The sequence below is a fragment of the Kryptolebias marmoratus genome, linkage group LG7, assembly GCF_001649575.2.
Source record: "Kryptolebias marmoratus isolate JLee-2015 linkage group LG7, ASM164957v2, whole genome shotgun sequence".
Taxonomy (NCBI): Eukaryota; Metazoa; Chordata; class Actinopteri; order Cyprinodontiformes; family Rivulidae; genus Kryptolebias; species Kryptolebias marmoratus.
This window is the reverse complement of record NC_051436.1, coordinates 12,981,200-13,006,690: the sequence shown is the minus strand read 5'-3', so window position 1 is coordinate 13,006,690 and position 25,491 is coordinate 12,981,200. Positions and strand designations below refer to the sequence as shown.

Sequence of the window (25,491 nt, the reverse complement as noted above, 5' to 3'; positions counted from 1 at the left end):
AATCCTGATCAACATTTATTACAAATACATCAATTAACCTTGGTTTTAGATGTAATATGTCAAGTCATTCATATAAAAATACCAATTACCTTTTCCCTGTTACATATTATATAGGATTTAGAACAAACATGATTTAATGAACAAAGAAAAATAGAATGAACTTCAAAAGAGACATCATTATTATCCATTTCTTTAGTCTTCCTATGAGTTTTTCTCCATTAAAACAGCTGAAAAACTCTGATCATACAGCTACAAACATTAAACATAACATACATTAAAGCAAACTGTTACTCTGATGAACATTAAATGCATTAGTTGAATATCAGCTGAGGATAAACAGAGAAAGTTCTTTCCAAAGTTGGGATGCAGCTGCTTGGAATGACCGATCCGGGTCCGGGGAACCATCACCTCTGACCCGACGATGTAGAGCTGCACCGGGTCAGAGAGGTAAGGAGCTTCGAATGTTAAAACCACAGCTTCAAAGTGGGCTCTGAAATGAGACAACATACATTAAAGCAGACTCTGTTACTCTGATGCACGTTAAATGCAGCAGGAGCCGAAACTGGTGCGACGTGCGCTCGCTTGTTCGTGTGGGTTAACAGCTCCGAGCCACCTGGAGGCAGGTCGAACTCGTTCTTGTTTAAAGACGCAAATAAACTGGTGCGGTGTGGTCTGAGAGAGCAGAAACAGAAGCACAAATGATTCTCTCAAGTTCAGCTTTTGACAGGAAACCTCTCGGCTTTGCTCCATGAGCTGGAAGGAAGAGTTTCTGGGTTGAGTCGTTCTGTGTGTTTTTCTAAAGACATCATAGAACCAAAGCCAATTTCCTGAGGCTGGACCAGACAGAAGGACCTGGGACACCAACAAACACCAACAGCCTTATCTGAGTTAACCACCTAACCACCGTTTAAGGTTAGTCATGGTTGTTTATAGCTGCCAGTGTCTGGTTTTGCTTTTACTTTCTCTTTGTTTTTATTGTAACTCAACGTGCCAAGCCTACTGAAAGCGAACGATTTCCAACAGCCGATGGAAAGAAGAAATCCCCTTCAGTCCTTGAAGGTCCGTGCCACTGAAATCACCTGACACTGCAGGCTGGTTCGCAGAGAGGACGCTTTCTCCGGACAAATGGCAGGTGAGCGAGTTCTCGTAGTGTTTTCGTGCCAAACGAACCGTGTCCGGTGACCTGTTGTTTACATGGGGCGTTTGAGGCAAACCTTTTTTGAGTAAAAGGTTCCTAAGAAACACAAGTGAATGCTTAAAGGCAGCTTTTTATTTAACCTTAAGAAGAACTAAACGGGGGCGCTAATAAAGCAGGAAATGTTCTCCAGCTCCATCTCCAGGCCACCCTGTGACCGTAACCATTGGGACCGTCTGGAAGGTTCGTTTGGAGCCTCCACCACCTGAGCCCCCGAGAATGTCAGGTATGTCCGACACATTCGGTTTTTAGATTGTTCGCCAAATGTTAGACAGTCAAATACCGCAGCTGGACATTCATTTATTTGTGCTTTTGATGCCAACGTTTTAAACAAAGATTTGGACAGTCTGTTATGACTCGTAGCTACTGCTGCACAGACTTTTAGCGCCACATCTGTTAAAATGGCCATTTTTGTGTTTGCTAATGTTGTGGCGGCCATCTTAAGGCAGGTTAAATCAGTTGTAGATGTCCATCCAATGACCACTTCCTGAGAGTTTCGTTCAAATGTGTCCGATGGTTATCGTCTGCCTTTCGTTGATTAATAATTAAAATCTGTTTTGTTTTGTTTGTTTTCTTATCCGAAACAATGTTTTGACATTACAGTGGGTGGCTTAATTTCATGGATCGTCCTGAATGTGGCTCGGGTGATCTTTGGTACGTAAAACTCTTCCTCCCCCCCAACACGATGTCTAACTATTAACTGTTTTTCTTGAGCGGCCCTTCCTGAACTCATCGTCTGCCACCAGGTGTTGTGTATCTCAAGGAGTGCCCTCAGCAGCCGAACATCCCAAACTTCTTGCTCGGGCTGGTTCTGGTGGCCATGCTGATGGTTTCGTTTATGACTTTCCCTTGTGAGAGCCAAGCTGCTGCTCGGCCCCGGGAGCATCCCAGTGGTTGCAAAGACTGCGTGAAGTGTCTTTTAGGCCTGTCCGTATTCATCTGGATTCTCTTGGGTAAGAATGGACCCTGTCAGAGTTCATGCACTCACTGGCAAAGAAAAAGACGAGCACCTGGAAGGAGGTATTTATTGACTCTATGGCGGAGGCGGGGCTTTGCGCTCAACGTACAGGGATGACATCAGTGATGACATCTGTACCCCTCTCCCCATGACCTTGAAATCAATCACGATCACCTTTGACCAAAGAGGTGTTCATATGTGCAGTTTAGTCTTGGTGACATCCTGTCCAAATGGTTTTACTCCTCCTGAGACAGAACCCCGGTCCAGTCTTTCCCCAGTTGATCAATCGGGTGGAGCGTCAGCTCCGACCCAGTGATGATCTGCTGAAATACGTCAGCTGTAAGTTGACTTGCTGCAGGAAAGGATAAATCAGGGGTGGGCAATCCTGGTCCTGGAGAGCCACCATCCTGCATGTTTCCTTGCTCCAACACACCTGATTCAGTGGTTAAATCACCTCTTCATGTTCTGCAGAAGCCTGTTAATGACACTGATTCAAATCAGGTGCGTTGAAGCAGAGGAACAAGTAAAACATGCAGGATGGTGGCCCTCCAAGACCAGGATTGCCCACCCCTGGGATAAACAGTTGAAGAACTGCACTCCACAATGAATCACCACTGGTGTCCAGTCCAGAGGGGAGGTCCTACACCCTCATGACGTGGGACCATCAACGCACCGAACTGCCGACTCCGTCTGATCAGATACCGTATTTCATTCCCACCGCTCCGTCTCAGTGCTCACCTGTTCTTGTCAGTGAGTGCATCACTGTCTCTGAGGCACCGAGAGACATTTGCTGTCCGGATTTGGTTTCTTTGACCCTTGCTAATCTTTCAGATTCCAACTGAACCTTTCTCTCCCCTGCGCCTGCAGGTGACGTGTGGGTTTTCTCCGTCTACCAGCCGAACTACGACCCCACAGCCGCTGACGGTCTTTACTGTAACAAAACTCTGTACACGTTTGCTTTCTGGAACGCCGTTTTTGAAACATTTGTGATGGGAGTCCTCCTGGCCAAGTTCTTCAAAGGACTGCTGTGCTTCGTGACCTTGAGTCCTGCTCCACAAGACGCAGACTTCTATAGGAACGTCTGAGGTGGTTACGGGGCGTCTAATGTTTGAGGTCGAGTTTAAGTTTTAAGTCAGTTAATTAAAATTCAAAGCCAGTTCTTGATTGACAAAATAGAAGCTTTTTAATTTTAACTCTGCCTGCGTGTTGGTAATTTATCATCCATATAACGAATCCCAATAAGCACAAAACTAAATAATGATTTTCAATAAATGATTAAGGAGGCTGAATGCTACAAGAAGACCACTTCAATTGGGCTTCAGGTCACCAGAGTACATCAAGACTGGACTAAAAAACACAGGACATGCGCCACCATTTTGTAGTTTTCTTTCAATTGGCGTACACTGCAACTCAAGTGTAAAGAACTACAAGGCCCAGAAGCCAACAGTGAGAACTGATTTGCAACACAAAGTCAAAAGTAAAAATTTATCTTTTAGGCTCAGAAAACTGGCCAGAAAATCCCAAATATCACTGAACGTCATGAGAGTGGAGCGTGACGACGTTAACACGCTGTGTGCTGCTTGTAAAAACGGGTTTATTTTTTTCTTTTTTCCAAAACTCAGGAACAGTATGTGAAATGTGAAGGTAATGCTTTTATGCACTTTTGTTCATTGAGAACAGTTCTCCTGCTTGGTGCAGGTATTTTTTTTCTTTTTGTTTGTTTAAGGAATTTAAAACATAAAAGTAACGTCACAGTTTGAAGGAAACGATTGCTCTATAAATTAGTAAAATGCAACTTTATATGTTCTGTTTGGGTTCATTCAACTAAAGTAACTAAAGGTTATGTATTATTTATGGTTTTTTTTTTTGGATCAAGGCAATAAATGCCTTCCTATTTTACCACAGATGAACTGTTCCTGTTGTCATATCTGTGTCACCCTCTAGTGTGTGTGTATATATATATATATGTGTGTGTGTGTGTGTGTGTGTGTATATACACACCTTCATGAATGCACAATGACATCACAGACTGTCTAATAAAATGTTTGATTGAGTATCTTTGTGTTTTTATTGTCTCTGCAGTTTATATTGGTCAGTGTGAGGATATTTCTAAAACAAAATAAAAAAGGTCCTTTCACACTGTTAGGTTAAATCCTCCTTTCAGGTACGGGAACATTATTATACATCGATGTAAAGTAGGAGTGTCCAGAGAGGATTTATTAGTATTTTATGAGTGGACTGGCTGAGAAGATCTGGTCTTGGTTTTACTTTCTTTTCGTTTTGTGTGTGTTGGTGTGACGCAGAGAACAGGCTCGCCCGGTTTAATTAAAACACAAACAGCTGATATCAGAAATCCCCCGCTTGTTATCGAAAGCTTCAGTGTTAAATTTTGCAGCTGCAGTGTTCGACACGAGACTCTGATGTAGACGACGTCTTTTTAGACCAAATGGCAGGCAAGTGTGTTCTTCTTTACCTGAAGTTATATCTAAAAAAAAAACTAAACAATGAACTGTGTCTGGAACATTACCGGGAGCAGGTTTGAGAAAAGAAAAGCGTGTTTTAACGAAGAAACTGAAAGTTATTCCTCCAGCCTTCGTGGTACTTTCAAAATTAAAGCAGCTAAAACCGTCAAACTGCTGGAGGCCAGTTCGATGTAAAATCGATTCATTTCGTTTTAGGTTGGGTTCTTTGGGAAGGCTATGAAGAATCATTATCTTACCTGTTGCAGATAGCTCTTTGGAGGACCTCATGTTTGGGGAAATAGAGTTTAATTCTGACCGGACCGGTCTGAGCGAGACCAGGACCACAGTGGACCCCTGCTGTCTCAGAACAGCTCCAATCTCAAAAATATCAAAGCACTTCAAATCCTTTTTTTTTTTTATATAAACTTTTACAGGGTCAGTTTTACATTCCACCATTGTTCTGGCAGAAAGATTATGTTCCTGCAGGAAGTGCTACAGTCAGCTGCTGCTGCTATTAGCACTAGCAAATAACCATATTTGTTATAAACAGCGTTGTAATGGGAAAAGAGAGGAGATGTAAATGTTTATAAAATGGTGTTCACATGAACCTCTAAGATTTTTTGTTTGGTTTTAAGGCGTCAGTAATCCTCTGTTACAGACCTGTCTTCAGCAGGTGAAAAAACTACAGGAATGAGACTTTCTGCAAAAATGCAGCGTGCACGCTGAGAGCTGAGTGAGTGCTGAGATGTTAAAGCTAAAAGAAACAAAACTCGAGCTAAAAGCTACACAAGCAAAGTGCTTGGTAAAAGCCAAAATTAGCAAAATGCTACCTAAAGGCTAAAAGTAACAAAAGGTTCGCTAAGAGTCAAATGAAGCAAAATGCAAGCTAAAAGTAACACAATGCTAGCTAAAATTAGCAAAGTGCTAGCTAAAAGTTAAAATAATTAAACTGGTTGCAAGAAGGTAAAAGTATCTGAAAGCTACAAGTAACAAAAGGTTCGCTAAAAGCTAAAGGTAGCAAAAGGCTGACTAAAAGCTAAAAGTTTCAGAATGGTGGCCAACAGCCAAAAGTTGCAAAATGCCAGCTAAAAACTAATTGTAGCAAAAGCCTAGTTAAAAGTAACAAAAAGCTAGCTAAAAACTAGAATTACTAAAATGCTAGATAGAAACTAAAGGTGGCAAAAAAAACTATTTAAAAGCTATAAGTAGCAAAAGGCTAACTAAAAGCTAAACATAGCAGAACGGTGGCCAAAAGCTAAAAGTAGCAAAAAAAAAGAGAAAAAATGGAGCTAGTTTGCTAAAGAAGATTCAAAGAGAACAATGTTTTTGAAGAGATCTCATTATTTTTCTATGGGGAAAACATTTGTAAATAAAGATAAATACTCTGAAAAGTATAAAAGTTACATTTCCATTTCCTGTATGAGCCGAACATTTTGATAAATGAATGGCTTAAATAGCACAAAGTATTCAGAAGCAGTTAGATTACAAAATAACTTCTGGGAAAAATCACGAAAACATGAAAACAGTTGAGTGAATTCACACAAAAAAACTGTTCGTATTGTTTCCACAGAACCCAACTCCAACCCAACATCTGAAATATTACTTTAACTAACAAGTATAAGTACTAAGGTTGTTAGTACTGCACATAGACAAGTATCCTTCAGCTGTAAAACTACAGTACATGTGAACAAAAGAGGACATTCATCATCTTGTTGGAGACAGCTTTGAAATTGAACTTTTTTTCTAAATTTAAATGCTTTTTAATACAATTTTTTGGTTTTTCTAAGTGGAAGAGTAGTATTTTTAGTATAGTATTTTTTTATCTGCATGAACACTAAAACCTTGGTGACCCATTCCATTTTATGACTGATCAGTTTAAACCAATTGACGACACTAATGAAGAAATAAAAACCTCTGCAGCTCCATCTCCAGGCCATCCTGTGACCGTGACCATCGGGACATTTTGGAGGATTCACCTCCGCCCTCCACCCCCCACACCTCCAGAACAAGCAGGTAAAATGTGCACTTCTAGTTAGTTAGCCAAACTACGGGAAACACAGCAGCTGAACACTAAATATGTTGAGACTGTGACGTTTGGCTTTTAAAGCCAATGTTTTCCAGGAGGTTCAGGTTATCTGTGGGATCAATTTAAGCTCCAACTGTTGTGACTCGGGTGACCTGAATAATCTGCACGCTGTTCAGCTCCACTTCTTGTCTAAAAAGAGACAATTCTGACTCTAAAAAGGACCATCAAGGTGGCAGCCAAGACTAGAGGCTTCAAAATCTGAGATGTTGCTGTCTTCATGTTTGTTTGTTTGTTTCCAGCTGCAGCTGTGGTTTTATGGACGATCCTTGCTGTGGCTCGACTTTACTTCGGTAGGTCAACTCTTTTACGTGAGGCCGTCTCGGAGCAGCGCTCTCTGACCCCCCCGTCTGCTTTGCAGGTGCGGCGTACTTCCTGGACTGCCCTCAGCAGCCCACCATCCCCGTCTACCTGATGGGGATGGTGTTCATCCCCCTGCTGCTGGGTTCCCTCGTGGCTCTTCCATGCCATCCCACTCAGCTGCAGGAGCGCCTCCGAGTGTTCAGAGTCTGCGTGCGGAGCCTTTTAGCTCTGTCTGTCGTCGTTTGGATTCTGTTGGGTAAGAGTGGATTCTCTGAGACGCTTCCCGGATTATTTCCCAGGCTCGAACTGAACCTTTCTCTCCCCTGCGCCTGCAGGTGACGTGTGGGTTTTCTCCGTCTACCAGCCGAACTACGACCCCACAGCCGCTGACGGTCTTTACTGTAACAAAACTCTGTACACGTTTGCTTTCTGGAACGCCGTATGCGAGACGTTTGGGTTGGGAGTCTTCCTGGCCAAGTTCTTTAAAGGACTGCTGTGCTTCATGGTCATGAGTCCTGCTCCACGAGCCGCAGACTTCTATAACAGCGTCTGACCTGATTACCTCCGCCAAGGAGGTTGTGTTTTCGTAGCGTCTGTCTGTCTGTCTGTGGACAAAATTATTTCAAAATTTTCTGATTTTTGTGAAATTTTGAGGAATTGTTAAACGTGGTAAAAGGAAGAAGTGATTACATTTTGGTGGCGATCAGGTCAAAAGGTCAACTCCACAGCTAGACACCTCTAAGGTGATCACTGTTGATTTCAAGGTCATAGGGTCAAAGGTCAACATCACAGCTGACCCGGTGCTCTAACTCTGCAGCAGTGTAATGTAGGAATGTCAAACTGCACAGCTGGACACCTCATGGGTCAAAGATGATGCCTGTTGATTTTAAGATTCATGGGGTCAAAGGTCAAGGTCTCTGCTCCTACATGTGACCCTTTTGTTTCCTCCACCAAGGAGGTTCTGTCTCCGGTTGTTGGTTTGTTTGTCTGTCTGTCAGCAAAGATCAGGTAAAAACTAAAGAACAGATTTGGAGGAAATGTTCAGGAAATGTTGGAGTTGAAACAAAAAACAATAACTGACATTATGGTGTTGATCCAGATTATGATCTGGATCAAACTATTTTTTAATCACGCTGTGGCCTTGGAGGAGGTTTAAAATAACACCCACAATAGTAAAAAAAAACATTTTTATATGAACTCTGTCTGAATGCTGGTGACGTATAACCCATACAGCATCTATACTGAAATATATAAGCATGATATAAAATATAAAACACAATGTTCAATAAAATTCAATAAAACGGTGGGTGGATGCAGAAATTCAGCTGCAGAGTTACCTTAGGATTAGCAAAAATGTGTTGAATTATTTACAATAAACTTCAATGCCGGTGCAAAGTTGTTTGAAAATGATTCCCTCCAGAGCAACAAACTGTTTTGTTTTTAGCGTCTTGCCGCTCGAAAGTTAAAACCTTACCTGAGATTTCTTTTTTAAAAGCATCCAATATCATCAAACGTATACAATTGTAATGACTCTGACCTTGTAGGTCGCCACTTTGCTATCTCAGCATCAAGATCTGGAAAACACGTTTGTGAAAGTATATATTTAATAAAACTTGTTATCCCTCATAATTGTGTGAATTATTTTCTGGAACGATAAATGTGTAAATAAAAAAAAAAATGTATAAAAGCTAAAGTTCACGTGTTGTTGATTGTTTTATCCAAAGTGTGGCCAAGAAGGGGTTGGCTAAAGAAAAATGTTGGTTTGTCATAAACCGTGAAGAAGAACTTTAAAAGGACAGCTCATGACGTTGAAAGTAAGGCTCCGTAAAAAGGCTGTGAGCAAATAATATCTTACCTGTAGCAGATACAGTAGGTTCAATTCTTACCAGATTCAAGCTAACAGCTAATCCGAGTTGCTGCTGTCCTAAAACACTCTTTAAAAAGTTATCGTTTTACATCACATGATTATTCGGACTAAGGTAATTATGATCTTAATATTATGACTAAACTGGAAGTGCTACAGTTAGCTGCTGCTGAAAATAACCAGAGAATTCAGCGCCGTTAAGGATTATGAAAGGGTGTTCGCATGAAAGTTGTTTAAAGATGGCAGCAGGGTGCTTCGGTCTTAGCCTGTAGCCCAGAGAGCCATCTGCGACAGGTAAGATATTAACTGTTTGTACGCTTTTGTTCTCAAAACCCAACTCCCACAAATGTGCAAACTATCCCTTTAATTTTACAGGACGAGCTGATGTGACGCTGACGTATTTGCACACGGGGGGGAAATGGACTTTTGGGTTATCCTCGGTTCATTTCCCTCTCTTTCTTTGCAAACTTGGACACGGTCCAGCTGGCACCAGAACACCCAGCTCCTCTCCGTCTGCGGTCGGCCCTCCGTGGACCCAGCGGTCAGAGTCTGTTCATCACACGCAGGTCCAGCTTTGAAAAGGACCCACAGTCCGGAACAAAGCGGTGCCCAGCTACGATGACGGGTAAGTTTCTCTGCTCTGCACGCTCCTAACGAGGCGTCCTGGTCATGCAGCTGTCCGGGGNGGGGGGGGGGGCAGCGGGTGCTAACTAACCACTAACCCGTGCCGCTGTGTTGAACCCCGCAGATAAAGTGGCAGAGCTGGTCTCAAAGTGCCTGGAGGCCCGGGACAGGGCGTACTGTCCCTACAGCAGGTTCCCCGTCGGTGCCGCCATCCTGACAGCCGATGGCGCCATAATCACAGGTAACACCAGGTGCACCCTGACACCGTAGTCGAACAGAACCTGCGGCGTGACGCGCCTGCTGAAACACCCCACAGTAGAAGGTGAAATCAGGAAAAATGAACCCATATCGAGGAATCACGTGTCAGTTAGTCGGAACACTAGAGACGCTGTCTGGAACGTGATCCATTATCACCGTCGCCAGGTAGTTATGGAGGTTCTGTTTTCAGTGGTATTGGTTGGTTTGTCTGTCTGTTGGCAAGATCCCTTAAAACCTAATGAGCAGATTTGGAAGAAACGTTCAGGTGATGTTGGGGTTGTTCCAAAAAACAATGGATTTGATTTTGGTGAAGATTGAAGGTCGAGGTCACAGGTGACCCCAGGTGCTCCAACTCTGCAGCCCTGTAACGTAAGGAAGTCAAACTGCACAGCTGAGGACCTCATGGATCAAGGGTGATCCCTATTGATTTCAAGGTCACAGGGTCAAAGGTCACAGGGACAGAAACCTTATTAACTCCACCGAGGAGGAGGTGATGTTTTTAGTCGTGTTGGTTGGCTTGTCTGTCTGGTAGCAGGATTATGTTAAAAACAAACAACAACAACTAATGAACAGATTTCTGTGATGTTTTCAGGAAATGTTGAGGGTTGTTACATAAAAATCTAGATCTGGATCTGCTGGTGATCCTGATCACAATCCAGATCTCGCAGTTTTATAACGACCCTATGGCCTTGGCGGAGGTTTTAATGTTTATTTTTGCCTTTTTTGTATTTGTACTCATTTTCATATTTGCTCAAATCTGTTGTTATGCTTATCTTGACGCTTGTAATGTTTATCCGCTCGCTGCCACAGTAACACTTTGCTTTCACTAAAAAGCTTTACTTATTAATAAAAAAACACCTGCATGTTCAGCAGATGATACATCTTATCTGATCTGATCTGATCTGATCTTCTGTGGGTCTTATCTAATCTTACCTTTTATTACGAGGCGTTACAGCACTAGAACTGCACCGCTGTGTTAAAAGCGACACAGGTTAGGGTAACGAGACGGTTCAAAGGGGCAGCTCTGACATGTAATGAGTGTTTGATTCACAGCTTCAACTCACGGTAAAATGTGTAACATTTTCAAAGGAATCGTTCGGTTATTTTGAGGTGGATTTCAGTTCTGAATAACTAATATCTTACCTGTTGTAGATGGCTTCTTCACTGATCTCGGTTCAGAGAAAAAGAGGACTGACGAGCTAACAGCTGATCCAAACACAGATACGACCAAAGTGAAATACATTTTGGGGATTGGAGTTGTTTTAAGATGATAGAAGACTAGCCATTTGCTCATCATTCCTCTTGGATATCTTCTGTTTCTCCATACTGAGGTCATTCAGAGAGCGATCTATGACACGTAAGATGCTAACTGTTTATAACTTTTCCACAGAGGCCCATTTCAGAAAGTCATTTTAAGGTTTTAGACGTGCTCTGAAAGACGCTGTTAGCATCAGGAAGCTAACTGACGGTGGTCGTGTGTGTTTGCATCTCCAGGTTGTAACGTGGAGAACGCCTCCTTTGGTCTGACGGTTTGTGCCGAGAGGACGGCCATCCAGAGGGCCGTGGCGGAGGGGCACCGCCGGTTCACTGCCATCGCCGTGACATGGTTCTGAGCCGCGACGTAGATGTACGCTCGGGCGGCGTCCGAATCACTCATTCATCCTCTCCTCCTCTTCCTCCTCAGTGACATTAAGGACCGTTTCGTGGGGCCGTGTGGAGCGTGCCGACAGGTTCTCATGGAGGTGAGACGTCTCTGATCAGGAGGCAGGAGGACACCAGGATGAAAGCTGAGCTCCGGAGGAGCCAAATAACTGAACTGTTACAGTTAAAACGAGCCGAACCGAAGATAAACTCAGCTGAACTGTAGCTAAAAGCTAAATCGAACTAAACTTTAGCTAAAAACTAGACTTAGCAAGACCACAGCTAAAAGCTAAAAATTGCAAAATTGTAACTGAAAGCAAAAATAAGCAAAATTGTAGCTAAAAGATAAAATTAGCAAAAATGTAGCTAAAGGCTAAAATTTATAAAAGTGTGACTAAAAGCTAAATATAACAAAACCAACCTAAAATCTAAACCTACCATAGCTAAAAGACAAAGTTTCCAAAACATAGCTGAAAGATTTAATGTCCAAAACAGTACCTAAAAGATAAAATGATCTAAACAGTAGCTAAAAGAGAAAATAAGCAAAAGAACAGCTTAAAGCTAAGCTTAACAAGACCACAGATAAAAACTCAAATTTGCAAACCACAGCTAAAAGACAAATTTCCTAATACTAAGTAAAAGCTTAAAATATTAAAACTGTAGCTAGAATAGAAAAAAAGCAAAAGAACAGCTAAAAGCTAAAACTAACTAAATTGTAGCTAAAATTAGCAAAACTGTAGCTAAAAACTGCAGTTAGCAAAAGTGTGACTAAAAGCTAATCATTGCAAAACTGAGCTAAACTCTAAGATTTGCAAAATCGTAACTAAACGCTAAAATTAGCAAGATAGCAGCTAAAAGTACATCAGAGGACAAAAATAGAGCGAGTACGCCAAAGTAGATTCAGAGAATCGTGTTTTTGAAAGAGCTGAGGAGATCTCAGGGTTTTTCTACGCGGAAATAAAGTCGAATAAATAAATAAGTGTAAAAGTTATAAATACTAAAAGTCAGAGCCGACTATTCCTGACTGAGACGAACATTTTGACATATAAATAATTAGAATAGCACAAAGTAGGCGGAGGTTGGGGAAAAAAACAAACAGCAGAAACAACAAACAAGAAAACCACTGTGTGAAGGCACAAATATTAATAAAATCATCTTCAGGTTTTCCAACAAATGTCCAAAATAAACACATGTACAGAAAAAACATTTGTTTTTAATAAATACAATCAGTGAGTCGTAAAAAAAATACTAAAATCCAGACAAACATGTCTCCGTGAAGACAAACTCTCTCAACACTTTGTATTAATATTTAATGTTAATATTTCATAAGGGTGTAGCTGCACAAACATCCTGTATTTAGCTCGTTAAACATTAATAATAATAATAATAATCCAAGACAATAAACTGAGATCATTTCCGTATTGAGACAACCTATTTTTTATCTCTGAATAAAAGTGTAATTTTGCAGCAAGAGCCACCATATTAAACACATGAGATTAACGGAGCACATTAGGAATCTATCAGAAAATCATTATCTTTAACGTTTAATATTAGTTGTTTTGCTGCACAGCTGTTGTCTTAAGAACTCATCAGGAAGAAACTGTCAAAGCTGTGCTCTCTAACATCTTGTTTGTTACCGTTTCCCTCTTGCTGTTCATCTCCCCCGACAGTTTGGATCAGACTGGACCGTTTATTTGACCAAGCCGGACGGAGCCTACAAAGAAACCCGTCTCAGTGAACTGCTGCCTTTAGCGTTTTCACCCGAACACCTCGCAGACAACCAGTGAAGCCTCTGCAGCAGCTTTAGCTCTCACAAGTGGGATTGCTCTTATTGCAACTGGGCCAAAAAATAAAATAAACATAGTTCTTTAGTGTTCTGGGTTAGAATATTACTTATGACTATATAAGTACACTGTGAACGTACTTGTAATTAGCTGCTGTTACAGATAAAATCGAATGTCTGGGATAGATTTAACCAACTACGTATGATTTTTAAACATGAATGTTTAGTGAAAAAAAATGGTGATTTTATTTTGCTGTGTGCAGGAAAATATTCTCAGAGTTTATATCTGCAAAACAAACAATAAAATTGAAAGAATCAGTTCCCAAGTCAAAAGGATGAAGTCACTTTATTTTGAACAAGTAAATAAAATAGTTACACTTCCCTGTTCCTAACATGTTGCTGGTTCTTTTTTCAAGCCTAAAAAAACTGCATAAAAATTCTGAGTTTGTATAAAATATGTAATATGCATTATATTTGTTATACATATGTATATAATAAAGATCTATCTATCTATCTATCTATCTGTCATATTGAACAAGCGCCTCTAGAGATGACGTCATGTGTTGTGTCATGTGACTAGAAGTGGGCGTGTCTTAGCTCCGTTTTCCGGAAACATGGAGGCTGTGCTGAGTGATGTTGTGGCTCCTGAGGACCTTTTAGTGAGTTTTCACCTCATTAAACTTCTCCCACTTCGTCAAACAGAAGTTGTAGCTCGTTGTGGACTGTCGCTTGTGTGTTTGTAACGTGTTTCTCGTCGGTAAATGGTGATTATTTTAGTCAATTTAAACGCGTTGCTCCGTTTGTTGCGTCACGTAGGTTGCTAACGCTAGCGTTCGTGTTTGGATAAAGACAAAAAACAAATTGTGGTCCCTATTCTCGTTACGATACAACAATGTGTGAGAAAAGCCTACAACAGCTGTACGGGGGGGCTGTTTGTAAATTTACACAGCCAAAAATTAACAGTAATAGTTTGTTTTATTTAGCCTTTCTTAAAAATATTTTTTTTTAAACTCATATTTTCACCACGTTATTCATATATTTATAAATGTCATAGTTCCAAACTAAATATTTAACTTCCAAGTTAAATATAGCTAACATGCCAATTCCTTGCGGAAAAGCGGAAGTGGACTTTCAAAATAAAAGCAGAACCTCTCTCTCTATATATATATAGAGAGAGAGAGAGAGAGAGAGGTTCGGCTTTTATTTTGATAAAAATAACACCTCGTGTCAAACCGACAAAAAAGCAAATAAACAAAAATAAACAGAAGTAGAAGAAGACGAGCTGCTACTGGTCATACTGAATCACTCCAGTTTTCTCTTTTATACAGCATTTAATCATCATTCTTTTCCTCTGTACATGTCAAACGTGTTAGCAGGTTCGGCTTTTATTTTGATAGTCCACTTCCGCTTTCCGGCAAGGAATTCGCATATTAGCTGACGTTTTAATTTCGAAGTTAAATATTCAGTTTGGAAATTAAATATTTTGTTTGGAATTATGACATTTATAAATGTGTGGCGATAAATAATACATGGTGAAAATATGACTTTGAAAAATATATATTTTTTTATTAAAAGGCTAAATATTCATTTTTGACTGTCTGACTCTACATAAAGCACCCCATACAGCTGGGGGTAAGCATTAAAATGAACTTGCTTGGTAAATTTTGCCTCCTGACTGAACACAAAAGTGTTAAAATGTGGTAAAAGTTGTTAAACGTTCGGGTGAGGAGAGGAGAGGAGCTTCGAGTCAGCTGAAGGTCGGCTCCGATAACTCCGGCGTCTTCGTGTTGTCTGCAGAGGTTCGAGAAGAAATACAACAACGAGCTGCTGAAGGGGGCCGTCTCCAAGGAGACCAAGTTCGAATACGCCTGGTGTTTAATCAGGAGCAAATACAGCGACGACATCAAGAAGGGAATCCTTCTCCTGGAGGGTGAGTTCATCTGGGCCTGGAGCCCCACTTTGACCGATCTCCAGTAATTAAATAATGTTTAAAATGGATTCCTAATGTCTTATTGTCTTTGTTACAACAGATAAACAAAGCAGTAGTTCTAAAGAGGTTTTAAAATGCTGTAAACATTGTTTGTTTAGCAGTGTTTGCATACTTGAGCCGGCAACGATCGGAGCCGTAAGTCCCGGCCTCTGTTGGTTTTTCTTATGAGTCAGAAGCTGAAAGGTTCAGAAATAAGTTGGTAAACTTGCTTTTTAATGAGTAATGAGCCAGGATAACTGTATTTAGTTGTTTTCTCAGCTTTTGTGGTTTCATCGATAAACAAATCTGTATTTCTTCTTCATTTTTTTGTTTGTTTATCTCGTAGAACTTGTTCACAAATCCTCGAAGGACGACTCCCGGGACTTCCTGTTCTACCTGGCGGTGGCCAACTACAGACTGAAGGTGAGCGAAGTTGTTCAGGACCCTGTGAGTCAAGCTTGAAGCAAACAGTAACTTTGCATTTCTTCCCTAAATGTAGCCACAGATAGACTTTTATCTATGTTAATTATTATTTTTTTATTTTCCTAACTTGTTTGACATCAAAATCATGCCTCAGCGGCCCACCCAATAATGCCAAAGGGCTTTTCTGCGTCTCCGTTTGTTGACTTTTCATGACATCACTCGACACAATAAGATGATTGCAGGTTTGCTCTGAAGTAGCGTAAATAAATAAGCTTTTTTTTTTAAATACGGCGCCTTTCTCAGATAAAAATAAACCACAAAGCTATGAAACCTTAAATAATATCCATAAAACAATGATAAAAACAACAGATAATCATTTAGAATAATGTAAAAAAGGAGTCTTTTAAGTTAATAACGAGAATTAAAAATTAATTCTAAAATTAACAAAGTTTACTCTTGAAGAGGGAATCAGACGAGTCGTTTCTTTCGGTTTCTCGCCGCGGCGTTTTGTAGCAGCTGGAGACGATTTGGGCCTTTTTGTTTTTAGTCCAATAAAAAGTGGATTAAAACAACCTGAAAGTGAGAAACCAGCAGTGCTGATAGTCATCACCGCTTGTCGTTTCCACACCAGCTTCCCTGATTATGGCCCACGGTCGGGTGGCGGGCGATAGTGTTTGTGCCTGATTGCGTTCCTTTGTCTGTCGTGTCAACCCTTATTCAAGATGGCTGACAGCCAATCAGCGCAAACACGGGGACGTCTCAGTCCTTTTTACAGATGTTGAGCTAAAACTTTATGTGGTCGTAGCTGAGAGTCGTTTCCATCGCACACTCTGAGTGCTGAGTGGTGAGTGCTGAGAGCTCATTCTAGGTTGGACGATCTGACGGGAGACGATGCATAAAGAAGATTTAAACGAAGACGCTCCGCTTTTTTACTTTTAAACACGAGATAATCTTTCTTTAAAACCCGGGCTTGAAGGCGGCCGGGCAGCGAGGCGTTTTGATGGGTTTTTGTGTCTTTGGAGTGAAAACAAACATCTGCTCTGAGTGACCTGAAGAAGACACTGACTCAGACTCCAGGTGTTCATCAGGATCCACGTGGATTAATTCCTTTATTTTAGGCTTTTAGAGAACATAGAGGACCTCGTTATCTGACGTGTGTTTGCGTCTGAGGGGGGGGTTCCTCACCTTCGCTGCGGTACAGTAGCGTACCTGCCGCCGCTCTCTCCCTCACTGTTCTCTGAAGATAACTTATCAACTCTTTATGAGCTACAGGTCATAATGATCTCTCCTCTGAAACTCTCCGCGCAAAACGGGATACCTGGGAAATAATGCGCCCGGTTCGAGCTGTGCGTCTTCTCACTTTCGCTCGTCTCAAATTGTTTTCCAGGAGTACGAAAAGGCCTTGAAGTACGTCCGGACCCTCCTGAGGAACGAGCCGGGGAACAAGCAGGCCCTGGAGCTGGAGAAGCTCATCGAGAAGGCTCTGAAGAAAGGTGAGACCCGCTGTGAGACGGATAATCGCCCGGTTCTTGACGCCCGTCCTCTGACTCTCGCTTCCCTGTTGTTTAGACGGCTTGGTCGGCATGGCGATCGTCGGGGGAATCGGCCTGGGCGTGGCGGGCTTGGCGGGCCTCATCGGCTTGGCGGTGTCAAAAGGAGCTGCCAAATCCTAACCGGGACGCGGGAGCCTTTTACTGGACTCACACCCGACCTGCATAACAACAAACAAACATAAAACTAATAATGAAAGTGCTAAATAAAAAAAAAAACAAAAGTTGGTTTTGGACTTTAACACAGTTTGAAAATCACCGTGGCATTTTTTTAATTTTTCTGCTCACACACTAAAGCCTCTCGCACTTCCTCCTCTAAAGATTAAGAGTATCAAAGCACAGATGCTTGGTTTGGTTTTGAACTGCGTCATAAATGTAGAACCAACGAGATCCAGAGTCTTTGGTTCCGCCTGCGGTGAACCCGGGAGGACCGGGTTCGCATTTACTGCTTATAATGTGCTCCAAGAAAGATGTAAAGGAAAGCGACTCACTCGTAGGAGAGTTAACCGTTTCTCTCGGGTGAAAGCGTTCCCGATGTTGACCTGTTTGTTATATTTACCCACTTGTTTTACATCTTGTTGAATAAAATGACTGCAAGAACGTTTGGGCTCTCGGGGAATGATTCCCTGGATGTCGTTACGAAGGGCGGAACGCCAATCTGAGTGATGTTTTCTGATATCTGTTTTGTTTTGGAAGAGCTTAATTTAAAGGGTAATTAACTTCAAGAGCATAAAAGTAAAAAAAACACACACAACAGGTCTCCATCATGTCTTTACTGAAAATCGAAGCCGGGAAAGGGGAAAAGCCTAAATTCACGCCTCCTTCAGCAGCAGACCTCTCAGTCCTCGTTTTCTGTACGCGTCCGTGTCTCACGTGGTTGTGGAGGTATTTTTGGCCCGCTCTTCTTTCCAACGTTGCTGCCCTTTTCTTTTTAGAAAAAAAAAAAAAAAGACTTCCTCCCGCGGTCCTCGCATATTCAGCCTTTTTTTTTTCTAATCGTCCTGTCGTGAACTTTCAGCTTTGGCCTGCTGACTGAAGGTCTGCAGAGTCTGAGGTGGAGCTCTGGAGCGTTGCGCGGTCTGACCTTCGGGTGAATTTCGCTGGGACGTCCACTCCTGGGAAGGTCGTTGTGTTAGCTCACACCCGTCTGCTCCAGAGCAGCAAACTGACGAAACTCCTGCATTCATAGAGCTGCTGATCAGATAATCAACACGTCTGATCAGCAGCTCCTGGCTGGAACTGAAACTCTTCAAACCTACCAAAGCAGCGAGGGCGGACTGAGTTTGTCACACAGCTTTTCCATTTTGGCTTCATGTGGATCAGTAAATAACGACATGGTGGAATCTGTCGTGTGTTTTGATACAACTGAGATTAAAGAAGAAATAAATAAAATATAAAAATAATGGGTTTTCATGTTTTTCTTTTAGTTAAACATGATCATAAAACCCTACAGTGGTCCGTTTCTCTGATTTAAAACGTTAATGACTTGTTTTTCAAGTTTTTTTGTGACGTGTGGTGATTGTGTGGGCGCAGTTACCTCTCTGGTTGGTGACGTAGAAGCTGCAGCCGACCGCTGTAGGACGCTGAGGAGGAGGTTACTGTCTCTGTGTTTATCAGGGGAAATTGATCAGAAGAAGAAGAAGAGAGTTTTGTTAACTGAAGTACTGGTTTGAAATCATGTTTTTTTTTTTTAACTGGAGCCCCACATTTCACCAGATGAACCCCCGAGCTTCACAGTGACATCACGCAGTCTGCGAGGAGTTAACCATCCGGACAGCGGGAGGAGGCCGGTGCCGGTCCGACAGGAGGTGGTTCTTCTGTTGAAGGTTTGTATTTCAGGTGCTCCTCTTCAGTCAGTCTCCAGACTCTGGGTTGTAATTTTCACCAGGAGCTAAACTAACCACATCCATCCAACGTTCTTGTCCTTCAGAAAGCTGAAGAACGACTCAGCTGTTGGAGTTTTGGGTCGATTTAAACAATTAATTACAACAAACTGAAGCATTTCACCCCCACACTGTCTGGATTTATTTCCTGCCTTGTTCCTGTTCGGCTCTCCATACGTCACACTTTCTGAGTGATCACAGAGAAGACAGAAGAGAACCCGAGTAAATGTTTCAATCTTTGATTAATAATTTAAAATTGGTGTTGATTTTTTAAAATGAGACTTTTATGACTTCCTGATTTACACTTTTCATTTCCCCTTTAAATTTGCCTTTTCTTTACCCCGGTCAAGATCATTTTAATGTCCTGACACACAAAAACCCCTGAATTAAAAGAGGCTGGACTTTCTCTTTTGGTATTTCAGACAAATTGTTTACAGTATTGTTTTTAAATAATTTACCTGAATTCTTTGCCCCTTTGAACTCATATCCTCTTTTTTTCTGTTTTCTTGTCCACAGTGAATAATGAGCAGTGGCTGTTTTTAAATATCGTTTGTTTCTCTGCGTCACATAAAACTGACAAACAATTACTGAGCTGAATGAACTCTATGGGGAATTTACAAGCATAAAAAGCACCGATTGGGTTGTTTTAAGAAGTTAAACTTACTTTGGAAATCGGTTCTTTCAGACCGGATGAGCCAAAGCAGATTTTCCTGTCCTGAAATAGTTTTAATCACCTGGTCCGTATGAACCCCAATAATTAAATCATTGTTTTTTTTCTCTGTTGCACAGTTATTTGGGGAGAAATAGGAAATTCCTCCCGAACCTGACTCCTGGATGCCCTGGAAGTGCTCCGTGTTCCCACCACTCCGGCTTCTAAATCGTAGACTTTCATATAAATTACTCTGTAACTCAAAACTAGCGGCGGTGTAAAGGTTTATAAAACCGTTCTGATGTTTTTTTGGACACTGGAGTTGTTGTGAGACGACTGTCGGCTCGTCAGTCCCATCCAAACTGAGGACACTCGAAGACACGTCTTTAACGAGTGAGGCATTAATCGCTCCAAAACGGTCGAACCATTCCTTTTAACACCATGGCCCAGATTGCTCGTCAGACTGGAACCTGTTAATTTTCAGCTCGCCCTGTGACTGGGACTCAAAACTCCTCCATTGTTTATGTTTTTTCCACGAATACGCCGCAGCCAGGTGGCTAATTCTAATAATGAATTAATAGTTAACGCCGTGCCTCACGGAGCCCACTTGTCTCTGGGTTTAAAAATCCGTTTATCACAGTTTACGGTGTGATTTATCAGAGCTGTCATTTCCCCAGGGGAAATTTTCTGATAAATCAGAAAAAACTAAAGAACAGATTTGGAGGAAATGTTGGGGTTGAAACAAAAAAGACTGATCCAGATTATGATCCGATCGCACTATTTTTAATCACCCTGTGGCCTTGGAGGAGGTTTGCTCCCTTTGAGTGCTCCTAGTTAGATTGGCGTTAGATGTCGAAGCATAGTCGGTCAGTTTGCTTGTTTATGTCAGATACTCGGCCTCTTTGAAAGGTTTAGGCAAAGTACTGTCCAGGCGGTGGTTCTCAGAGAGCTTAGTATTTTCTGAGGTGGTGTTCGCTATGAGGAGTTTGAGAAGCACCCCTCTGTTAGTTGTTATTAAAAACAAAGCAGAGGCCTGAACTTTGTCCTTCTGTTCTCTGTTTACAAAAGAGCAGGAAATTTTCCATTTACCTAATCTAGCTGCTGATCAATTACTCAGTAATTTCGCTCATTACGGGCCTAATGAGGCAAAAGTCCAGTCGCTGTCATTTATTGACCCTAATGTGGAGGTGGATGTCCATGGGAGTAGCCAAGGAAAAACTTGCCCTCCTGGCCCGCTCGGTGCCCATCAAACACATATCTTGATGTCCTGAGAGATTTGAACCCTTTCGGCAGGGTTTTTACAACAGGAAGGCCGGCGGAGACTATCAGTTGGACGTGGCGTTATCAGCCCCGTGAGGTGTTACTCATTAACCTCCCCGACACGACCGAAACTCCCCAGAGACGAATCGGGAGGAGCAGTCGTTCCCTCTGCGGTGTGAGAACTGTTATTAGGATGCAAAAAAAACAACAACCCCAAAACAGGGAAAACTGGACCGTGCCATCTGACCAAATCTCCTCGTTTGAGCACATTTAAACCTCGATGATTCATCAAAGCAGGTGTAATTCGGATCAGCTCCAGCGAGTTTGAGTTACGGGGCCAATGTTCCTTCGGTCCAAACTCACGGCTGAAGGATATTAATGTGTAATCACTGTGTGTCAACTCAGTGCCACCATCGCACTGTAATTTAAGGTTATTATGTAATCCACTGAAACAGCACTTTATTGTCCGTCGCCTCGTGTGATTGCAGCCGGCCATGACACAATCGTCGGGCTTTTTTTTTTTTTTCCATTCAATTCTTTCTTTCAAGCACTGCCTTTAAACTTGTTCAGTCACCTGAAGGGTTTGGGGAGTTTTGCACAAGTTGCAGACAAATGATCAGATTTTGGGGGTTTTTTGGTGCTACCATCTTTTCTGAAATTCAGTCGTACCTGTTACCGCCGTTTGTGTGTTTGCTGCTTTGTTCGTTTTGTTTGTTGCGTTTAATTCTCGTCACCCGACGTGCGGTTGAGCGGACCCGGGCGCAGATTCGGGATCCAAACCTCGCAGGTAGCTACGGGGCACCGTGACGCGCTACGAACAGATGTTTGCAGGAACCAACCGGAGGATCCAGGCGATGAACCGTGGAAGCAGGTGCGCTGATTTACTCATGATGGCCAGGTGGGCTGGAGGGAGGCTGTGACCTGAAATACAGCAACAGAACATAAACTCAACCAAAAACTGTCTAAACTCAAAACTGAACACAGGAAACCAGGAAGGCTGTGAACCAAACCAAAGACCACGACCCGAACCGTGACGACTCTGTTGTTGAGCTTTTTGATTTTGTAGGTTTACCGTATTTTCCGGTCTATAAGGCGCACTCAAAAGCCTTCAGTTTTCTCAAAAAAACGACAGTGCGCCTTATATATGTAAGAAGTCGTGATGTTTTAGTACAACTTTGGTTAAACTACAAAGCTGCACCACTCGCAGCATCAAGGCTCAGTTATAGTCGTGCAGGGCTCCGTGTACAGCGAGGGGTGGAGGAGTTTATACTTGACACTTACGTCGGTGCAGTATTCCCCGAAAAGATGGGTTTGTTTTGTTTCACTAAATGCGACTTATATATCATAAAAGTTTGAAAATGGACCATTCATTGACGTGGCCTCGGCGGAGGTTGGCGCTCTCCGGGTGCTCCTAGTTCTCTCATACTGCAGTGCTGCGGCATAAAACAAGAATAGAACTCACGTGTTTTTCTTATAAAAACATCTAATCTAAAGTAGTGTAACCAGGGTCCAGGTAAACGGCAGCGCAGGACTTAGGGTCACCTTTGACTGCAGCCAGTGAAACCAGTGCAACACACAACTCGTACTTACACCGAACACCTCAGATTGGACGCCATCTAACCTGCTGAGCTACCGTAAGCGCCATCATTACTTTGACCTCCGGCTCCACAGACTGATAGAAACCTTGATGCTATCTTTGAAAGGAAAAATCTCCTTCAGCTCTCCTCCTGCTTGGGGTTCGGGAGGGCAGATGTTTCCATCTGAGATAAGAGAAACATTTTTTTAGTAAGAGTTTATTTGTGAGGAGTCGAACTTCGTGGAGGGTGTGGTCAGATGGGACTGTTGCCTAGCAACGCGAGCAACAAGCCCTCAGTGTTTATTGTGTTGTGAACATTGCTTAAACCTGATTGGTGTTCATCACGTCGTTTTCTTTTTTTTTAAAATTTGATTATTTTAATGATCCCCACCTTGTAAATAATAAACGCAGCTCAGACCTTTGAATCCACTCGTCTGCCTGAGGTGACCGGGTGCAATGAGCAGAAGAGCCTCTCCGATATCAACGACAAATTTGATGGAAAAATGAAAATGACTTTGCAGATATTAAGCTAAAACCTGGCCTGGTGGTAGCTGAGAGTCATCTCCGCCTTGTACTTTTGAGATCTAACTGATCGCATGAGGTCTGCGTAGCCAATAACCAACCAGAATCAACTCTGTCTGTCTGTTAGCGAAATATCTCCTGAACCACTGAGTGGATTTTATTGAAACTGTCAGAAAGTAACCTCTGAGTGTGCATCTGGAACTGATTAAATGTTGGAGTCAGCCCAATTAAAGATGGCCGCCACAGTGAACTGATCATGGAAAACACAAAAATACATCAAACTCAGTCAGTTTTTCGTGTACTTAGCTAAAATTTGGTGTGGTAGTAGCTGAGACTAATTGAAAACACATACTCTAAGCACAACACATTGTGTGAGATCTTTGCTCAAAATTGAATGCCATTAATCAATCCTGTTTGTCTGTTAGCAAAATATCTCAAGAACCACTGGATGGATTTTAATGAAAAATTCAGAAACTAATTGTTTGATGAGGGTCTACAACTGATTAACTTTCGGAGTCACGCCATTTTAAGATGACCGCCGCAGCTAATCCAACTTACCCAACACAAAAATGACTATAACTCAGTCAAACCTACAGATATTGAGCTAAAGCTTGAAGTGGTAGTAGCCGAGAGTCATCCACAGCGCGTACTCTGAGCCCTGTTTTTGAAGCCACGTTGCCTCTGCTCATCCTCAGGAGTAAACGTGAGGCTGCAGGAGTTTGTTTTCAGACGTTCATCCGCTCACTCCTCCTGTTGAGCCTCATCAGCACATGCTCATCCTCCTTGTCTCTTTATTGGCCTGTTCCTGGAAGGCAAATAAAGACATAAAATCAAAAGTTACAAGCTTCTTTCCAGGTATCGCGTCAGAGAACAAAGGCTTGTTTTGTTTTTTTTGCAGACAAAGCGACAAATCCTGCAGCCGGGGCGAGCCGTAAAACGGGCTGTGTCGACAGGTTGCTCGTGAAATACGTACTTATACACGGCAGGGCGGGATCCAGGTTTTAGAGCACCCGAGGCGCTGTGACCTGGGTGAGGTTTTAATTGCTGTAATTTACTGCATTTGTTTAAGGGGAGGAAGAAAAAATAAAAAGGGAAAGCAAGCTAAGAGTAAAACGGTTGCATCAAGCATAACAAGATTATCCATAACGCTCGTAAACATGGAACGCTCCGAGAGTGAAATGTAGGATCGCCTGGCGGAGCCCGTCTTCAGCGTCCGGGCGCTGAGGCCTGAAGGTCGCTGGCGCCCGTCAAAGCTGTGGTGGTGGAGGTCCGTCGGGCTGAAGGACGGAGGCCTTTAGGTGTCTCGGCTGTCCCCGAGGACTCCTGGAGCAGAAAGGCTGCAGCTTCTGTGGTCACAGATGCTTAAACTCAGGTGTGACAGGACTGGGTGGGGAACCGCTGACCCGGACTGGGGGTGTTGTTGTGGAAGGAGCACTTTGAGACGCCCCTTAATTTGTCCACCATGTCCACCTTTGAGGAGGCAGGTTCTGAAGACGAGTCTGTCCCCGTGGCAGAGGTCTCCGAGGCAGTCAGGGCGCCGGGGCTGGACGAGATCCACCCTGAGGAGGTGAAGGCTCTGGACGCTGTGGGGCCGTCATGGTTGACACGTCTCTTCAGCGAGGAGGACCGGGACAACGTCTGTGGAGCGGCAGACCGGGGTGGTGGTGTCCTTTACTCAAAACGGGGACCAGGACAGTGTCCTCCATCTATCGGGGGGATCACACTCCTCAGCCTCCCAGGGTGTTGAAAGGGAGGCTCCGACTGATTGTGGAACCTCAGATCCAGGAGGAGCAGGGTGGCTTTTGTCGCAGTCCTTGAACTGTGGACCAGGTCTTCACCCTTGCTGGGTTGCTAAGGGGGTCACGAGAGTCTGACTCTCCTGTCTGCAGGTGTTTAGTGGATCAGGAGAAGGCTTGTGACCGTGTTTGAGGGCGATCCAGTCCCTGTAGAACCGAAGCCGGAGCTGCGTCCTCATCCTCGGCACAAAGTGGAGCTCGTTCTCGGTACGGGTTGGACTCCACCGAGGCTGTCCCTCGTCTCTGGTCCTGTTTCTTCATGGACAGGATCTGGAGGCGCAGTCGTTGGGGAGGAGAGGTGTCTGGTTTGGGAACCTCAGGGTCTCGTCTCTGGTTTTAGGATGAGGTGGTTCTGTTGGCGCCTTCAGACCTTCAGCGTGGTCTGGGACGGTTCACAGCCCAGTCTGAAGTGGTTTGGAGGAGAGTCAGCTCCTCTGAGGCCGAGGCCGGGGTTCTCAACCGGAAACAGGTGGAACGTTCCCTCTGGATCTGGAATGAGTCTCTGCCTCAGGTGGAGGAGCTCAAGTATCTGGGAGTCTTGTTCCGGAGTGATGGGAGGACGGAGCAGGAGACAGATCCACGGATCGGGGCCACGTCTTCAGTAATGAGGGCGTTGCTTCGGTCGGTTTAGTTGAAAGGTAAAACGCTGGATTTGGGAACGCCTTTAGATCCCCCAGGAGGAGCTGCAGCGT

The 25,491-nt window shown here is 43.0% G+C and overlaps 3 protein-coding genes across 5 annotated transcripts; all 3 read left to right on the top strand.

The window, feature by feature from the left end:
- Window positions 1-597: 597 nt before the first annotated feature.
- On the top strand, window positions 598-7,868 carry LOC112451397 (transmembrane protein 272-like). Of its 3 annotated transcripts, XM_025010565.2 has the most exons (9): window positions 598-1,132; window positions 1,329-1,421; window positions 1,799-1,849; window positions 1,942-2,148; window positions 3,021-4,606; window positions 6,536-6,628; window positions 6,941-6,991; window positions 7,060-7,257; window positions 7,337-7,868. In XM_025010565.2, exons 5-9 carry the CDS (start codon window positions 4,600-4,602, stop codon window positions 7,552-7,554), a joined length of 567 nt encoding a protein of 188 aa, XP_024866333.2. In that variant the 5' UTR covers window positions 598-1,132; window positions 1,329-1,421; window positions 1,799-1,849; window positions 1,942-2,148; window positions 3,021-4,599; the 3' UTR covers window positions 7,555-7,868. The 3 variants fall into 3 exon arrangements, with proteins under 3 accessions (XP_024866333.2, XP_037832279.1, XP_037832278.1); XM_037976351.1 differs by lacking the exons at window positions 6,536-6,628; window positions 6,941-6,991; window positions 7,060-7,257; window positions 7,337-7,868 and having other exon boundaries at window positions 618-912; window positions 1,024-1,132; window positions 3,021-4,209; XM_037976350.1 differs by lacking the exons at window positions 6,536-6,628; window positions 6,941-6,991; window positions 7,060-7,257; window positions 7,337-7,868 and having other exon boundaries at window positions 618-1,132; window positions 3,021-4,209.
- A 1,394-nt stretch (window positions 7,869-9,262) lies between these two features.
- Window positions 9,263-13,558, top strand: zgc:103586. The gene is made up of 5 exons (XM_017436134.3): window positions 9,263-9,490; window positions 9,614-9,730; window positions 11,242-11,353; window positions 11,432-11,489; window positions 13,059-13,558. The coding sequence occupies exons 1-5, from the start codon at window positions 9,484-9,486 to the stop codon at window positions 13,173-13,175; spliced, it is 411 nt and encodes a 136-aa protein (XP_017291623.1). The 5' UTR covers window positions 9,263-9,483; the 3' UTR covers window positions 13,176-13,558.
- A 139-nt stretch (window positions 13,559-13,697) lies between these two features.
- On the top strand, window positions 13,698-17,713 carry fis1 (fission, mitochondrial 1). Its single transcript, XM_017436130.3, has 5 exons — window positions 13,698-13,830; window positions 14,969-15,101; window positions 15,487-15,563; window positions 16,951-17,056; window positions 17,133-17,713. The coding sequence occupies exons 1-5, from the start codon at window positions 13,786-13,788 to the stop codon at window positions 17,234-17,236; spliced, it is 465 nt and encodes a 154-aa protein (XP_017291619.1). The 5' UTR covers window positions 13,698-13,785; the 3' UTR covers window positions 17,237-17,713.
- The last annotated feature ends 7,778 nt before the right edge of the window (window positions 17,714-25,491 follow it).

Bases quoted from the DNA above. Each gene is read 5' to 3' on its own strand.
- LOC112451397 (XM_037976351.1), top strand. The intron at 1,850-1,941 runs GTACGTAAAACT...GTCTGCCACCAG, and splicing joins TGTGGCTCGGGTGATCTTTG to GTGTTGTGTATCTCAAGGAG. The intron at 2,149-3,020 runs GTAAGAATGGAC...CTGCGCCTGCAG, and splicing joins ATTCATCTGGATTCTCTTGG to GTGACGTGTGGGTTTTCTCC.
- zgc:103586 (XM_017436134.3), top strand. The intron at 11,354-11,431 runs GTTCTGAGCCGC...CTTCCTCCTCAG, and splicing joins ACTGCCATCGCCGTGACATG to TGACATTAAGGACCGTTTCG. The intron at 11,490-13,058 runs GTGAGACGTCTC...CTCCCCCGACAG, and splicing joins GCCGACAGGTTCTCATGGAG to TTTGGATCAGACTGGACCGT.
- fis1 (XM_017436130.3), top strand. From the start codon at position 13,786: ATGGAGGCTGTGCTGAGTGATGTTGTGGCTCCTGAGGACCTTTTA. The intron at 15,564-16,950 runs GTGAGCGAAGTT...ATTGTTTTCCAG, and splicing joins TGGCCAACTACAGACTGAAG to GAGTACGAAAAGGCCTTGAA. The intron at 17,057-17,132 runs GTGAGACCCGCT...CCTGTTGTTTAG, and splicing joins CGAGAAGGCTCTGAAGAAAG to ACGGCTTGGTCGGCATGGCG.